The 16,517-nt window shown below is 48.0% G+C and overlaps 1 protein-coding gene across 1 annotated transcript; it reads right to left on the bottom strand.

Annotated features, from left to right (window-relative positions):
• Positions 1 to 3,963: 3,963 nt before the first annotated feature.
• Positions 3,964 to 15,807, bottom strand: LOC118525689 (glutathione S-transferase theta-4). The gene is made up of 5 exons (XM_036076503.2): positions 15,681 to 15,807; positions 13,489 to 13,576; positions 7,445 to 7,595; positions 6,713 to 6,889; positions 3,964 to 5,492 (listed from the first exon to the last, which is right to left on the bottom strand). The coding sequence occupies exons 1-5, from the start codon at positions 15,790 to 15,792 to the stop codon at positions 5,295 to 5,297; spliced, it is 726 nt and encodes a 241-aa protein (XP_035932396.2). The 5' UTR covers positions 15,793 to 15,807; the 3' UTR covers positions 3,964 to 5,294.
• Between the last annotated feature and the right edge of the window lie 710 nt (positions 15,808 to 16,517).

Genomic DNA, 16,517 nt, shown 5'->3' with positions numbered 1-16,517 from the left:
AACAGAGTGAGAACAAAGCAAGCCAGACCACCTGCAAGGCACCCTCCAACTGAAAGCTTTAGAGAGTCAGAAAAACCATCTGTATTCATTAATTATTGCTACGTAACAAATTACCACGAACTTAATGGCTTAAAACAACACATATTTATTATCTTACACTTTCTGTGGATCAGGGGTATGGGCATGGGCTCAATGGGTCCTCAGGAAGGCTGCAATCCAAGTGTCAGCCAGGACAGGGTTCTCATCTGAGGCTCAAATGGGGAAGGACCCACTTGCGAGCTCACTCAGGCTTTTGCCCGAATTCATTTCCTTTCCCTAGTAGGACTGAGGGCCCTAGCTCCTTGCTGACCACTCTCAGCTCCTTGCCACAGGGACCTTCTAGCATGGCTGCTTACTTCTTCAAAGCCAGCAAGGGAGAGAGTCTCTAGAACCAGTCTGCTAGCAAGATGGAGTCTTGTATAACAAAACATAATCTCAGAAGTGACATTCCATCACCTTTGTCACATTCGGTGGCTTAAAAACAAGTCACGGGCCCTGGACACACTTAAGGGGAAGGGATTATATAAAGATGTGACATTGGGTAAGGTCATTGGGGGGTCAGTTTATTTTTTCTTAAGATTTTATTTATTTATTTGACAGAGATAGTGAGAGAGCACAAGCAGAGGGGAACAGTAGAAGGAGAGGGAGAAACAGGCTCCCCGCTGAGCAGGGAGCCCAGTGCAGGACTCAGTCCCAAGGACCCTGAGATCATGACCTGAGCCGAAGGCAAGTGCTTAACCAACTGAGCCACCCAGGCACCACGGGGGGTTAGTTTAGAGTCTGTCCACCACACCTTCCAAGGCTTCATAAGTGTGCAACCTGTGCAACTGCCCAGCCCCTTGCTTCTAGCCCCACAGTTGTTTTAATGCTTTGCTATTGCCATCTTCAAGTTCTTAATAATCTTTGATCAAGGGGCCCCTCACTTTCATTCGTAGCCAGTCCTGTCCAAGGGGTCCAAAGAGCTCAGAAAGCCAGACAGGGCGCTGCTCCAGGCAGTGACAGGAGCACCTGACTAGGAGCTACTCTGCAGTCCTTCTCCTAGGGCCAGCTCTTCCCCTGTGGCATCTCACCCTCTTGACACTTAAACCGCATCCATCTTTGGCAAGGAACATAGGAGCCTTTAAACATCTTCAGGAAAAAAAACATGTTTTCCCATTGAAGTGTTTACGTGACCTAGGTACTTGCTACTCACATTGTGGTCCTCAGAGCAGAAGCAGCAGCCTTGACCATCAGCTTGTTGGAAATTGTTGAGCTTCAAAATAGAAGTTATTTTACTAGCAAAAATGAGTTTATTCAGGAATAGCAGAGAATTGCAACTCAGGACATGCAAGCTAGGGCAAAAACTACAGACAAATCCTACAAATGATAGGGAGGAATGGTATTTTATTAAGAAGGAAGAAGTTGGGAGGGGTTGTTTGGAATGAAAGTCCATTGGAGAAAAACAAGAATTCAGGGTGGTGAGAGTTTCTCATTGGCTGTGTTACTGGGGTAATGGATTTGGGTTTCTTTTCTTTTTTTTTTTTCTTTTATTTGAGAGAAAAAGTCAGAGATAGCGAGAACACAAGCAGGGAGGAGAGGGAGAAGTAGGTTCCCCGCTGAGCAGGGAGCCTGATGTGGGGCTCAATCCCAGGACCCCGGGATCATGACCTGAGCCGAAGGCAGACGCCCAAAGAGTGAGCCACCCACGCGCCCCTGGAGTAATGAATGTCTTATAGAAGAAGCGCTAGACGTCTCTTTCTGTTGGGGTCTGTAATTGACAATTCTTCCTGTAATTGACATCAAGTGCTATGGCATGAGAGGTCCCCCTTCTAGCCTCCAGACTCCATTTTAGTGAGGTTAGGAGACATAGATATGGATGGATATTCCATTATAGATATATAGATATTCCATTATAGATAAATATAGTATTATTGGAATATATATATACACACATACATACACACACACACACACACAGATTATTATTCAGCCTTAAAAAGAAAGTAATCTTGGGGCACCTGACTGGCTCAGTCAGTAGAGCATGCAACTCTTGATCTTGGGATTCGTGTCCCACGTTGGTGTAGAGATTACTTAAAGTAAAATAAAATCTTTAAGAAAAAAAAAAAGGTAATCTTGTCATTTGAAACAACGGGCATGAACCTGGAGGTCATTATGCTAAGTAAAATAAACCAGACACAGATAGACCAATACTGCATAATCTCATTTGTATGTGGAATCCAAAAAAAAAAAAAAAATGAAACTCTTAGAAGCAGAGACTAGATGGTTACCAGGGGATGGGGGAATGGGGAGCTGTTGATCAAAGGGTACAAAATTTTAGATATGCAGGACGAATAAGTTACAGAGATCTAATGTACAACATGGTGACTATAGTTAACAGTACCATATGGTACACTTCGCATTTGCTAACAGAGTACATCCTCTTGGTTCTCAACGACAATGACAAAATTGTTACTACGTGAGATGGTGGATATGTTACTTAGTTTGATTATGGTAATCATTTCACAATGTATGTGTATATCAAAACATCATGCTGTACACTTAAAATACATACAATTTTTTTTTAATTTTTTTATTGTTATGTTAATCCCCATACATTACATCATTAGTTTTAGATATAGTGTTCCATGATTCATTGTTTGTGCATAACACCCAGTGCTCCATGCAGAACGTGCCCTCCTCAATATCCATCACCAGGCTAACCCATCCTCCCACCCAAATACATACAATTTTTATTTGTCAATTATTCCTCAATAAAGCTGGGAAAATAAATAAAAAAACCAGGGAGTGGGGCAGAATTGCACTGTCACCATGCTATCAGATAGTTTTCATTTCCCACGTAGCTCTGCGAGGGAGGGTACTCGGTCTGGTCTGTCCCTTTTGTGACCCTGAACATCCTTTTATGTTCCTGTTGGGGGTGGGGGCAACTTTCAGTCTTTCACCACTAAGTATGATGTTACCTGTGAGTTTTTCCTAGATGCCCTTTATCAAATTGAGGAAGTTCCCTTCTATTCTTTGTTTGTTGAGAAATTCTATCCTGAGAGGCTGTTGGATTTGTCAAATGCTTTTTCTGCATCTATTAAGATAATCATGGGATTTTTGTTCTTTATTCTATTAGCATTGTGTGTTTTATTGATTGATTTTCCTATGTTGAACCACCCTTGCGTTCCTGGTCACAATATGTAATCCTTTTAATATGTTGTGGATATGATTTGCTGGTATTTTGTTGAGAATTTTTGCACCTGTATTTATAAGTGGTGTTGCCATGTAATTTTATTTTCTTGTGCTCTTTTTCTTGGCTTTGATCTCAGGCTCATACTGGGTTCCTAGTGTAATAACACTCCAACCAGTCTTCAAGCTTATGTGCTCCTTTCTTGCTGACCTAAGTCCCTTGATCTGTAGCAGAACTTTCCTTGAGATTTGCAGACCCCTGGCCATGAGGAGTGAAGGACCAAACTTTCCCAAAAAATAAGGCCTGACTACATTCAAAAACAGCTGCCAGTGAGGCCAGCAAGTCTGTTCAGGGTCATGTCCACATAGGACTAGCCACCTGGGCACCTGCGTCTCCTCTGTATAACCCCCCTCCCTCTTCCCTTGCCTTCCCATTTAAAACCCTCTGGCTTCATCTGGACGGGGAAGATGATCTTTGAGATGTTTGTCCACCATCTTCTCAGGTTTCCGTCTTCCTGAATAAAGCCAACTCTCCTTTCCCACCATCACTTGTCTCTCAAGTACTGATTTTCAAGCTGCCAGAAGCAAAACCTGAGTTCGGAACCAGTTCTCTGCCCAGTAACAATAAAATCAGATGGGAAATGTTCCCTCTTCATTTTTTTTTTTTTTTTTTTTGAAGAGTTTGTGAAGGCTTAGTGTTAGTTCTTTTTTTCTTTTTTTTTAAGATTTTATTTATTTATTTGAGAGCATGAGGGAGCAAGAGGGCACGAGCGGGGGAGGAGCAGAGATAGAGAGCATGAGAGGGGAAGGGGGGGTAGAGGGAGAAGAAGAAGCAGGCTCCTGCTGAGCAGGGAGCTCCCTGTGGGTTCAATCCCAGGACCCTGGGATCATGACCTGAGCTGACGGCAGACACTTAACTGACTGAGCCACCAAGCGCCCGTGTGTTTTTGTTTTCATGTGTTAGAGGTATTTTCTAACTTCCCTGTGGTTGTTTAAGAATATACTGTTTAATTTCCAGATATTTGTGAACTTTCTAGTTTTCCTTCTGTTATTTTCTAATTTCACTCCATTATGTTCCAAGAACATACATGATATGACTTCAATCTGTTTAAATTCATTGAGATTTATTTTGTGACCTGACATAAGATCTATCCTGGAGAATATTCCATGTGCACTTGAGAAGAATGTGTATTCCGGGGTGCCTGGCGGGTTCAGTCGGAAGAGCATGCAACTCTTGATCTTAGGGGTGTGAGTTTGAGCTCCACGTTGGGTGCAGAGATTACTAAAAAAAAATAAACTTTAAAAGAAAAAAAAAGAATGTGTATTTTGTGGTCATTGGGTCGAGTGTTCTGTGTATATATCTGGTAGGTCCATTGGTTTACAGCATAGTTCAAGTCTTCTATTTCCTTGACGGTCTTCTGTCTTGTTTCATCCATTATTGAGAATGGAGTATTGAATTCATCAACTATTATTATTGATAATTTAATCATATTTATTTTTTAAGTTGTATTAAATCCAGTTGACTTTTTTTTTACTTTTATATATTTATTTATTTGAGAGAGAGAGTGTGCAAATGCAAACGCACATGAGTGGAAGGAGAGGCAGAGGGGGAGGGAAAGAATCTCAAGCAGACTCTGCACTGAGCGTGGATCCTGATGCAGCGCTCAGTCTTGCAACCCTGAGATCATGACCTGAGCCAAAATCAAGAGTGAGATGCTTAACTGACTGAGCCAACAAAGCGACCCCAGTTGATTTTTTTTAAGGAAGCTTTATGCCCAATGTGAGGCTCAAACTCACGACCCTGAGATCAAGAGTTGCATGCTCCACCAACTGAGACAGCAGGGCGCCCTTAATCATATTTAACTTTTAGTTTTTAAACTCTTTTTGGAACCTGGGGGGAACCATGACCACCACCCTCTCCCACACCATGCATACCCTATGCTCACACCACCTGTCCTGGGCTCAGCAGCCTTGGTGGTTGTTACAGTACTTTATTAAGCAAAGAAACAGAGTTGTTTTCAACATCTCCTCTAAGGAAGGAAGCTCAGAAGGGCTGAGCCAGCCAGGCCCTGCAGGATGGGCTGCTTCTACTTGAACTTCTGCAGCAACTCGCAGATCTTGTCCTTGACCATTGGATCCAACGTTGAACAGTCCCACTCTGCCAACTTCATCAGCCGGTCATGGGCCTCCCAGAAGAGGCCAGAGCCAATAGCCAGCTCCACCCTCATGCGCCACTCAGCTATCTTGGAGCTGTTGAGGAAGACATTATACTTGCTTCCCATGGGCTGTAGATAGACAAAGAGGAAGGAGTGGTCAGCCAGGAGGGGGAGGGTGGGGGGGGGTGACAGACCAGCCTCACCTGCATCCCCTCCTACAGCCTCAGGGGCTCTCCCCATCTGCCTCCCACAAAGAGTGAGTCTGTGACCCACCCCACCCCCAGGCCTGGGCAAGAGGTCAGAGGCTATGTGATAGATGCGGGGAGAGCATTGGAAGATCGATCAGAATCTCCAGGGTTCTTGGCCACTGGTCTTGCTCCAAAGCTCCTGAATCCCTCTCTGAGGTAACACAGGTGTTACCTCCCATTTCTCCAGCATGAAACTTTCCATGAGTCCTGCCTTCTACCAGGAAATCCCTTGTCCTCAGATGAGGGTGGGAAGAATTCAGTTCTTTTTTCTCTACATTGAGCCTTCCTCTGTGATCAGGCACAGTGCCTGGAATGGGAGACCAGGCAGGTAGTCTAAGAAACATGCACCCAAGAAGCTTGGGGGTCCCACAAGGGGGTGGGTGTGGGTGAAATGTAAGGGGTAAGGTGTGAAATGTAGGGGACTACACCACCTGGGGCAGAAAAACTGAAGTGGTTTTTCCTGGTGATGGTCTGCCCTTTACCCTGACCAGGAACTAAAGTGGACACTTTGCATACTGGCCAGAAAATATGTTGGCTTTTCAAGACATTGGCCAGGGTCTAAACTGGCCATCTTGCACACCAGCTAGGTCAGAAGTGGCCACCCTCCCCTCAGGTAGAAACCACATAAATGCCCCACACCCAGGTATGCCCCCCAAATGCACAGTGGATGCCCCTCAGATCCAGAGCCATGGGAGCTGCTTTGTATAGCTATAAGTCTGGAGCTCTAGAAAAGAAGCACTCAGCCAAAGGACACTTTGGAGGCCTCTGTACACTTCCTGCAGAGTCCAACGGGAAGAGGAGGCATCCAGAATCCTGGTGGACTCACTGAGAAATGCTGTGTTCTTCTCCCTGTCCCAGGCCTGCCCTCCAGCCCCTCCCCATGCTGAAAAATCACTGTGAAGCATGGATAATAGTGATCCTCCTTGGTTCAAAATCTGTGCTTCCTGTTACCCCTGGGTGGGGTCCAGGCACCCCATCCCTGGCTCCCACAGTCCTCCATGTCTCCTCCTTTACCAGCCTATCCTCAAGCTATGGCCCCAATGGTCACAGAGGAGTCTCACCTGTGCCCAGGCTCTGTGCCCCCCCTACCCCACTCCACACCTGCATCATCTCCACCAGGGCCACCAGGTCGGCCAGTGAGATGTGGTCCCCAGTGATGAACATCTTGTCCTGCAGAAACTTCTCCTCAAAGAGCTGCATGTTGTTCTTCACCTCTACCAGCATCTGTTCTGTCTTCTCAGCTGGAACCTCCTCACCTGTGATCATTGGGATCAGCATCTGGCCGGGGTGGGGAAGGGGAGGGAAGAAAAGGCTGCACTCTAGTCCCATCTGACCCTCCCGTCTTCAGCCTCCTTGTCCGCTGGAGAGGTGTTGGACAGAACCAAGGACATAAAGTAGGTTCAACTCTTGTAGTGGTTCTGCTTGATAGAGATCACCTAGGGCCATTGTTCAGGGGCATTTTGAGATCCCAGCAGGAAGTAATCCTGTGATTGGTTAGTGATGTCTGTCACAGGCATGAGATAAGAAGTAAGGGTACATATACGGGCTACTGGTCATCTTCAAATTTGGTGGTTTCTATGGGCCCTTTGACTCTGATGTTTTCTAATTCAGAATGAAATTTCTTGACTCCTATCCCAGCCTGAGTACTATCAACTCCTTCTGGGTGCCCTTCCCCTTGTTTTTACAAGGCTTTTTCATACCCAGTGGTTCATTCCACACTCCCATCAGCTCTGTAAGGCAGGCAGGGGAGGGAGCCAAGGAAATGAGGCTCAGGAAGGGAGGGACACTTGCTTGAACTCACCCGTGGTCAGCCATAGCCTTGGTCCCACTCACCTTGATCCAGAGGATCTTGCTCATGGGCAGCTGAATGGCAGTGTGCTGCCAGGCCATGAACTCATCCACACGGGCACGTGTGTGCAGATCTGGTGGGTACCAGTGCGAGGGTGTGCTGTACTTGCGGCACAGGTAGAAAAGGATGGCCACACTGCAGAAAGAGAAAGCCAGGGACACTGCCCTTTCCCTCCCCGATCCTGTTACGCCCACCACCCCAGTGTGGCCTGGGTCCAATGCAGAACCTCCAGCCGGAGGTGGGCTCTAGGCACTGACATTCTTCTAGGGGAAGGATGAGCCCAAAGGGTGCCAAGAAAGGCAGTCAGTCCGCTAGTCAGTGAGTGCAAGAGGGAGGCCAGCAGGGTGATGGGAGTTGGTGGATGGCATCAGGAAGGCAGTCTCGGTGGGGAACAACATGTACGGGAATTCAGGGGTAGTAAGAGGTAGCAATTTGGAGAAAAGGAAAAAGTGTGACCAGAAGAAGGGTGGGGAGAATGGTCAGAGACAGCCAGAGATACTGTGGAGGCACTCAGGGAGGCCCCCGGAGATGCAGGAGGATATGGACTTAATCCTCAAGGTTATGGTTACATAAGCAGGAGGATGAGAAAATCCACCTTGATTTTTAGAAAGATCCCTCTGTCCTACAACTCAATAGCAAGAAAACAAATAATCCAACCAAAAATGGGCAAAGAACCTGAGGAGACATTTTTCCAGAGAAGACCTCCACATGGCCAATGGACACATGAAAAGATGCTCAACATCACTCATCAGCAGGGAAATGCAAGACAAAAACCACAATGAGATATCACCTCACGCCCATGATATAGCTGTCATCAAAAGGACAAGAAATAACAAATGTTGGCAAGGATGTGTAGAGAAGGGAACCCTTCTGCACTGTTGGTGGGAATGCAAACTGGCGCGGCCACTGTGGAAAACAATATGGAGATTCCTAAATAGAATTACTATAGTATCCAGCAATTCCATTTCTGGATATCTATCTGAAGGAAACAGAAACAATGTAACAAAAAGATATCTGCACCCCCATGTTCACCACGGCATTATTTAGAAGAGCCAAGGCATGGAAACAACCTAAGTGTCCTTCGATGAATGAATGCCTAAAGAACATGTGGTGTAAAGATACAATGGAATATTATTCACCCATAGAAAAGAAGGAAATCCTGCCATTTGTGACAACATGGATGGACCTTGAGCAGTTATGCTAAGTGAAATCACACAGAGAAAAATACAGCGTGATCTCATTTATATGTGGAATCTAAATACAAACAAACAAACAAAAACAAAACCGTAAATACAGAGAACACATTGGTGCTTGCAGGAGGCGGCGGGGGAGGGGGTGAAATGGATGAAGGGAGTCAAAAGGTTCAGACTTGCAGCTATAAAATAAGTCACGGGGATGTAATTGTGACCAAAGTTAATAAGACTGTATTGTATACTTGAAAGTTGCGAAGAGAGTAGATCTTAAAAGTTCTTACCATAAGGGAAAAAAATCTACAACTCTATGTGGTGATGGGCATCAACTACAACTTACCGTGGTGATCATTTCACAATATATACATAAATCGAGTCATGATGTTGTACACCTGAAACTAATATAATGCTGTATGGCAATTACATCTCAAAAGAAAGAAAGAAAGATCCCTCCGGTACTGGGTGGAGGGGTTCTGAGGAGGGCAGAGGCCACGGAGGTATGGGGAGGGTACAGACTGGAGGCACCATTTGGAGGGGATGGTCTTGCTCTTGGCTGGCGGAGGGCAGGAAGGGAGGAATGCAGGGTGGACACAGGCATTTGAGGTGTCTAGGACATCTGGAGACCTGTAGAGTCCTGAGCTGGAGTCTGATATGACATCAAAGTCCAAGGAGCAGGTGCCTACCCGCCCCAACCAACACCGTCTGTGCAGAGTCAGAAGATGAGGAGGGAGCAGAGATGGGTGGGGGGAGAGGACAGGAAGGAGCAGCCTGGGAGGGAGGAGGAAGGGGGGAGTCCCCAGAGGCCCAACTCTATAAGAAGGGGGGAAATATCAAGGATGGAAATCCTAAATCCTAAATCATCTCAGCTGATCTCACAATAACCCTGTAAGGTGTGTACCAGTATGCTTCCATTTGAGGAAACTGAGGCTCAGAGATACAACTAACTTGCCAAAGACACACAGCCCATGAGTGACAGGATCGGGGTTTGATCCCAGCAGCCAGGCCCCATGCCTGAGCCTGAGCCTGAGCCTGAGCCCAAGCCCTGCCACTGTTCTTGACCACCTGGCATAGTGTGTGACCTTGGCCAGGCCGACCAGGGGGGTGGAAGGAACGGATGGAGTCAGGTGGGAGGAGAGTGAATGGGCAGCAGAGATGAGAGGATGGTCCCTAGCCTCCACGAAAAGCCTGAGGGGCAGGCCAAGGCTTGCCTCACTGGCCCAATGCCCCTCCCCATTTTGTGACTTCTGGGAACACACCCTTGGTGGCCAATCCTGGATCATGACTGTTCTGGGCAGACCTGTCAGTGGCCGCCAGTCCCAGCTGGCTCCTCCCAGGCCGTCTGTAGCCTGTGCCGCTCTAACCAAGCCCACAGCCCCCACTGCCGCACTCAGTGTCTCTGTCCGGCACCTTGAGGCTGGGGTCCCCAGTGCTCATTCTCGGCATCAGCCCTCCCAGCTCCCGCACTGGGAGCGCCAGGGCCAAGTGGGGCCCACCAGCATATTCTTGAATTCTTCTTGCCACCGTAGCAGGCCAGAGCTCGCTATGCCTGGAGGTGCCCCATCTCTTGGGGGGCAGGCCCCCGGCTGGCATCACAGTTCCTGGGCTGACCCTGGAGTGGGCACCTGGCCTTCTGTCTGCCTAGCACCCTCTCACCGACTCTTCTCGCAGGGACCTGCTCTTTCATCTTTAACCCAGTGATTCGGGGGAGGGGGGCGGTTGCTGGTAGTCAGGGGTCCCAGTGCCATGGCCAGTGAGTGGTCCACAGGCAAGAGGAGGCTCAGACTATGCCCATGCATGTCCTTCGCTAGGAACATCAGATACCCTGACAAGGAGGGGCTGATCTTTCTCCAGACAGATGGACACGGAGATGGGCAGGGGACACTCTAGTCCAGATTCCCTGAGCTGGAGGGGTGGGGAGGTGAGGGTCACCAGAACCAGTAGGGCCATCCTGCCACCAGCAGGCCCAGAGCGGGGCAGCGCAGGTGGGGGCCAAGCCTCGGTGTCCCTGGTTCCAGAGGGTGGGGCCACCACCCTAAAAGGCCCAAGGCACAGAGCATGGAGCCAACAAGGATGATTCTCAAGCCTTAATATGTAAAGCAATTTACCAGCTAGGTTTCAGACTTGGTTGGGATGCATAAGATTTTTTTTTTTCCTTCCTATGTCTCTGTTTGGGAATGGGAATATCCATCCTGTGCATGTCCCCCCATTGTATTTTTTTTATTATTATTTTTAAGTAATGTCTACAACACCCAATGTGGGGCTTGAACTCAAGACCCTGAGATCAAGAGTCACATGCTCCACCAACTGAGGCAGCCAGGCGCCCCTCCCCATTGTATTTTAGAAGCAGGACAACTTGTCGTCTGGTTTCCCAGGTTCACAGAGAGAGCGGAACTTTGCGCCGGGATGAATCATACCATGAATCTCACCCATACCTGATTTGGATAATGTAGACACTGGCATTTTGGGCTAAGAGTTGATGCCAGAGTGATTAAGACTTTTGGAGATGTTGGGATGAGGTGAATATATTTTGCACATGGGAAGGACATGAATTTGGGGGGCCCAGGGCACAGACTGTTATGGGTTGAATTGTGTCCCCCAAAGATGTGTTGAAATCCTAACGCCCAGTACCTCAGAATGTAGCCTGATTTGGAAATTGGGTCTTTACAGAGGTAATCAAGTTAAAATGAGGTCTTAGACGGGGGCCTGGCTAGCTCAGTTGGAAGAGCATGTGACTCTTGAGCTCAGGATTGTGAGTTCAGGCCCCACACTGGGTGTAGAGATACTTAAAAATATAAAAGTAAAAATAATGTGAGGTCTTAGAGTAAACTCTAATCCATTACGACTCGTGTTCTTCTGAAATGGGGACATTTGGACCCAGAGACATGCACAGACGGAAGGCAAGATGGCCATCTCCCAGCCAAGGAATGCCGGAGGCTGTCAGAACCTAAGACAGAGGCCTGCAATAAAGCTTCCCCGGCTTCAGAGGGAGCACGGCTCTACCAACACCTCGATTTTCACTTCTAATCTCCAGAACTGGAAGACAATACATTTCTATTGTTCCAAGTCATTCAGTCAGTGGTAATTTGCAACAGCAACCCTAGGAAAATAATCCAGGCCCTGGGCCCCCCGAAGTCCTGTGGTCCACTTGGAAGATGTACTTTAAGACACTGCCTCGGAGGCAGCCCGAAAAACAGTCTGCCCCAAATCTTACCAAACTTCTACTTCCAGTGACCAGTTCACAGGAAATGAAAGGACAGAAAGACCGTGTAAACATGACACCCTGAGAATGTGATCGGCAAAACTCAGACTATGGGAAACTCCACAGGACAAAGGACTCGGTTTCTTCAACCACAACAAAAACGCAAAGGCAAGGGGCACCCGGCGGGCTCAGTGGGCGGAGCTCAGGCTTCTCGATCTCAGGGTCCTGAGTTCAAGCCCCAAGTTGGGTGTGGAGACTACTTTTAAAAAATGCAAAGGCAGGGGCGCCTGGGTGGCTCAGTAGGTTAAGTGTCTGCCTTTGGCTCAGGTTGTGATCCCGGGGTCCTGGGATTGAAACCCAAGTCAGGCTCCATGCTCAACAGGGAGTCCATTTCTCCCTCTGCCTCCACCCTGCCTGTGCTCGCTCTCTCTCAAATAAATAAACCTTAAAAAAATTGCAAAGGCAGGGGCAGCTGAGTGGCTCAGTCGTTAAGCATCTGCCTTCGGCTCAGGTCATGATCCCAGGGTCCTGGGATCGAGCCCCGCATCCGGCTCCCTGCTCAGCGGGAAGCCTGCTTCTCCTTCTCCCACTCCCCCTGCTTGTGTTCCCTCTTTCACTGTGTCTCTCTCTGTCAAATAAATAAATAAAATCTTTAAAAAAAAAAATTGCAAAGGCAAAAAAAGTGGGTCATAGAGGGGGCTGTAGATGAAAAGGGACTCAAGAGGCAGATCACCAGCTGCAATTCTTGGAAGTTTATTTGGAACCGGATTCAAATGCTCAAGCTACAAAGAAACTATTTGTGAGATAAGCAGAGACTTTTGAATACAAACAGGATATTAGTTGAAATCCAGGGATTATTGTTAATTTTACAAGGTGTCATCATGGTATTGATGCTTTTTTTTTTTTTTAATTTATTTGAGGGGCGCCTGGGTGGCTCAGTTGTTAAGTGTCTGCCTTCGGCTCAGGTCATGATCCCAGGGTCCTGGGATCGAGCCCCACATCGGGCTCCCTGCTCGGCGGGAAGCTTGCTTCTCCCTCTCCCAGTCCCCTTGCTTGTGTTCCCTCTCTTACTGTGTCTCTCTCTGTCAAATAAATAAATGAAATCTAAAAAAAAAAAAAAAAAAAGATTTATTTGAGAGAGAGAGGGCATGTTAGTTGGGGGGGTGGGCAGAGGGAGAAGGAAAGAGAATCCCAAGCAGGCTCAATGCCCAGTGCAGAGCCCACTGGGCTTGATCTCACAACCTTGAGATCATGACCTGAGCCGAAATCAAGAGGCAGACACTTAACTGAGCCACCCAGATGCCCCTGATGCTTTTTTTTTTTTAAGAGCCCTTATCTCTTAAAAGTATATTCGTAAACATTTATGGATGAAATGATAGGGTGGCTGGCAAGCAGGGGAATAGAGTGGGCTACAGGTGATGAAAAAATGGGCTCCCCAAGAGGATCACTGTTGGAATGGGGTGAGGGGTACCATGTGGAGGTCGCTATAATCCTCATTAGTTAGTATTCATTCTACTTTGGTGTACATATAAAATTGTTCACAGTAAATAAAAAATAAGTACTAGCAGTCGGCTCCACGTGGATCTCCCGGGAGGAGCAGAGACAGATGGTGGGGTGGGGGGCCCCAGGAAAGACTTACCTTTCAGATAAGATAAATTTTCCATCTTTGAGGCTGGGTAGCTTCTTCAGGGGGTTGATCTCTCCGTATTCCTTGCTGTGGTGGTGACCTGAGAGGGGCAGGAAAGGTAAAGGTCTGAGGGTGCCGGGACTCCAGGGACGAGAGAACCAGGTCTCCCAGAGGCAGAATGCCTTCCTCCCCATTTTCTCTAGAAGAGGAAACAAGCCCAGAGGAATACCATGGCTCACTTCAGGTCAAAGGGCAAGTCAGCGGCAGAACAGGGATTAGGATCAAGACTCCTGCCCCCATCCCAGGCTCGGTGACCAAGACAACCTGTTAGCTTACAAAAGTTGAAGGCCTCCAGCCCCCACTCCCAACTCCGGGCCTGAAGCCACAGCCCATGAATCAGCAGAAGCCCTAGAAGCCTGGATCCCACCCCTTATAGCCCCTTCCAAAAGGGGCAGGGCAGCCAGGAGCCCCAGCACACAGCTGGAATTCAAAGGGAACCTCTCATATGCAATTAATCTATGGGGAGTTTTGTTTTGTGGTTGTGTTTTGGTGTTTTTTTTCAAGGTCATTATTTTTTTAACATTTTTAAAATTTAAATTCAATTAATTAACATATGATGCATTATTAGTTTCAGAGGCAGAGATCAGTGATTCATCAGTGTTATGTAATACCCAGTGCTCATTACATCATGTGCCCTCCCCAACGTCCATTACCCAGTTACCCCTCCCCTCCAGCAACCCTCAGTTTGTTTCCTATGATTAAGAGTCTCTTATGGTTTGTCTCCCTCTCTGATTTCGTCTGGTTCTATTTTTCCCTCTCTTCCCCTATGATCCTCCATTTTGTTTCTTAAATTCCACATATGAGTGAGATCATATAATTGTCTTTCTCTGATTGACTTATTTTGCTTAACATAATACCCTCTAGTTCCAGCCATGGCGTTGTAAATGGCAAGATTTCATTTTTTTGATGGCTGAGTAGTATTCCTGTGTGTGTGTACACACACACACACACACACACACACACACATGCCTCATCTTCTTTATCCATTCATCTGTTGATGGACATCTGGGTTCTTTCCATAGTTTGGCTATTGTGGACGTTGCTGCTATAAACATTGGGGTGCAGGTGCCCCTTTGAATCACTACATTTGTATCGTTGGGGTAAATACCTAGTAGTGCAATTGCTGGGTCATATGGTAGCTCTATTTTCAACTTTTTGAAGAACCTTATTTTTTTTGTTTTGTTTTATTTTTTTAAGTAAGCTCTGCTCGGGGCACCTGGGTGGCTCAGTCGATTAAGTGTCTGCTTTTGGCTCATGATCCCAGGGTCCTGGGATCGAGTCCCACATCGGGCTCCCTGCTCAGCGGGGAGTCTGCTTCTCCCTCTCCCTCTGCCTTTCCCCCCTGCTCTTGCTCTTGCTTGCTCTCTCTCAAATAAATAAAATCTTAAAAAAAAAAAAAAAAGGTGAACTCTGCTCAACATGGACTTGAACTCAGTTTTTTTTTCTTTTTTTTTAAAGTAAGCTCTCCACTCAGCATGAGCCTGAACTCACAACCCGGAAATCAAAAGTCCACACCCTCTACCAACTGAGCCAACCAGGTGTCCCGATCTATTGGGAGTCTTAACCCTTCCACAGCCAGCTGCCTCTGGCTGGAAACATTTCTGGGGCTGGACTCACACTTCATTTCAGAGCATCAGGTCTCCTCCTCTATGTTCTAGAGACTTCTGCCTCTGCGACCTGAGCTTTTAAGAATCCCTTCCATGCTTAGGATAGTGATGGAGACCAGTGCCCTGTACCTCACTCAGGGTCTGTGTCACCCTGGGCAGGTGTGAACACGGTGGGGAGGATGGGTGTGGACTGAAGCAGGGGTCTTCACTCAGATGTGAATGACCACACACTTCTGCAGCCTTTGCCAACTGATCAGAGGTAGAGCAGCTAACAAGCGCTACACCCCCACAAGGAAAAGCCAAGGGCACTGGTTGGGAGACTGGGGGACGCTCAGCAGCTCTGCCTTCCACTTTACCTGATAGCAGGGTAGAATATGTGGGAAGGATGGACAGCCTATAGTTCCCTTGGGAAATGCTTCTTCCCCTGTGGACTTTGATGGGGGGAGTGTCCTCTGTGTCTCAGCTTAGAGACACCCTGACCTTGTGCCCTGCCTCCCCTCTGGACCAGACCTATGCCCGGCAGCAGGGGGTGCCTACCCTTTAGCAGATCCACAAACTGGAAGTCGAAGGGGATGCTGTTCTTCCTAGCGAAGATATACACAGCACGGCAGGATGCTGACAGCAGGTCCAGATAGAGCTCCAGGCCCATGTTGAGACACACGTTGGGCACCCCCACCAGCCAGCCGCCGGGCTCTGAACCTGAACCTATATGCAGCCTGAGCCCTTGGCCCTGGCCCTGTGCCCTTCAGCCGTCTCTAACCCAGGCCCAGGACCCCGAGTTCTGGAACTTCTTGTTTCATTTGGTGGTGTCATGAGGCCAGGAAGCCCGGAATTCTCACAGCAGCAAGGATTCTGGGGAGACTCAGGAGCAGACTAGGGAGATGCCCCTGGCTCGGGGGCAGAAGGTGGGGGCCTCCTGCAGCCCTGCCCCTCCCCTCCGTCTTGGTGCCTGTCTGTCCTTGTGGCCCATTTCTGAAAAAGGACTTACACACGGGAATTCTCAGGGCCGGAACTTCATATGCAGCCCGTGACCCCGGGCTCTGCGGGGTCCAGAATGGAGACAGGGCAATGAGAACTGACCACGGAGGTTTCAGTTTCAGAAGCAGGGCTTGGGGGTAGGCATAGGTCAGTCTAGCCTGAACTGTAGCTAGAAAAGTGTTGGGAGAAAAAGAAACAGGAGCCTGGGGAGCAGTCAGGGCACCGGGGACAATGTCACAGGGGTGTCAGGGGTCGGCCAGTCAGGCTGTGCCATGCAGAGAAGCCCAGAAACTTCTGGCTTGGCTTGGGACTGGCAGTGGCCAGAGGAGCTCAGTACCTGGCAACTCAGGAAGGTAACTGGACGCACATGGAGAGGTCTGAGTGCTGCTCACTCTA

The sequence above is a fragment of the Halichoerus grypus genome, chromosome 13 (genome assembly GCF_964656455.1).
Source record: "Halichoerus grypus chromosome 13, mHalGry1.hap1.1, whole genome shotgun sequence".
Taxonomy (NCBI): Eukaryota; Metazoa; Chordata; class Mammalia; order Carnivora; family Phocidae; genus Halichoerus; species Halichoerus grypus.
The sequence above is the reverse complement of the archived record's forward strand: the minus strand, read 5'-3'. Positions and strand labels throughout refer to the sequence as shown.

Coding starts and splice junctions, on each gene's coding strand:
- LOC118525689 (XM_036076503.2), bottom strand. CDS start 15,792: ATGGGCCTGGAGCTCTATCTGGACCTGCTGTCAGCATCCTGCCGTGCT. Junction 13,577..15,680: donor GTTTGTGGATCTGCTAAAGG/GTAGGCACCCCC, acceptor TGCCCCTCTCAG/GTCACCACCACAGCAAGGAA. Junction 6,890..7,444: donor GCAAGATCCTCTGGATCAAG/GTGAGTGGGACC, acceptor CACCCCGGCCAG/ATGCTGATCCCAATGATCAC.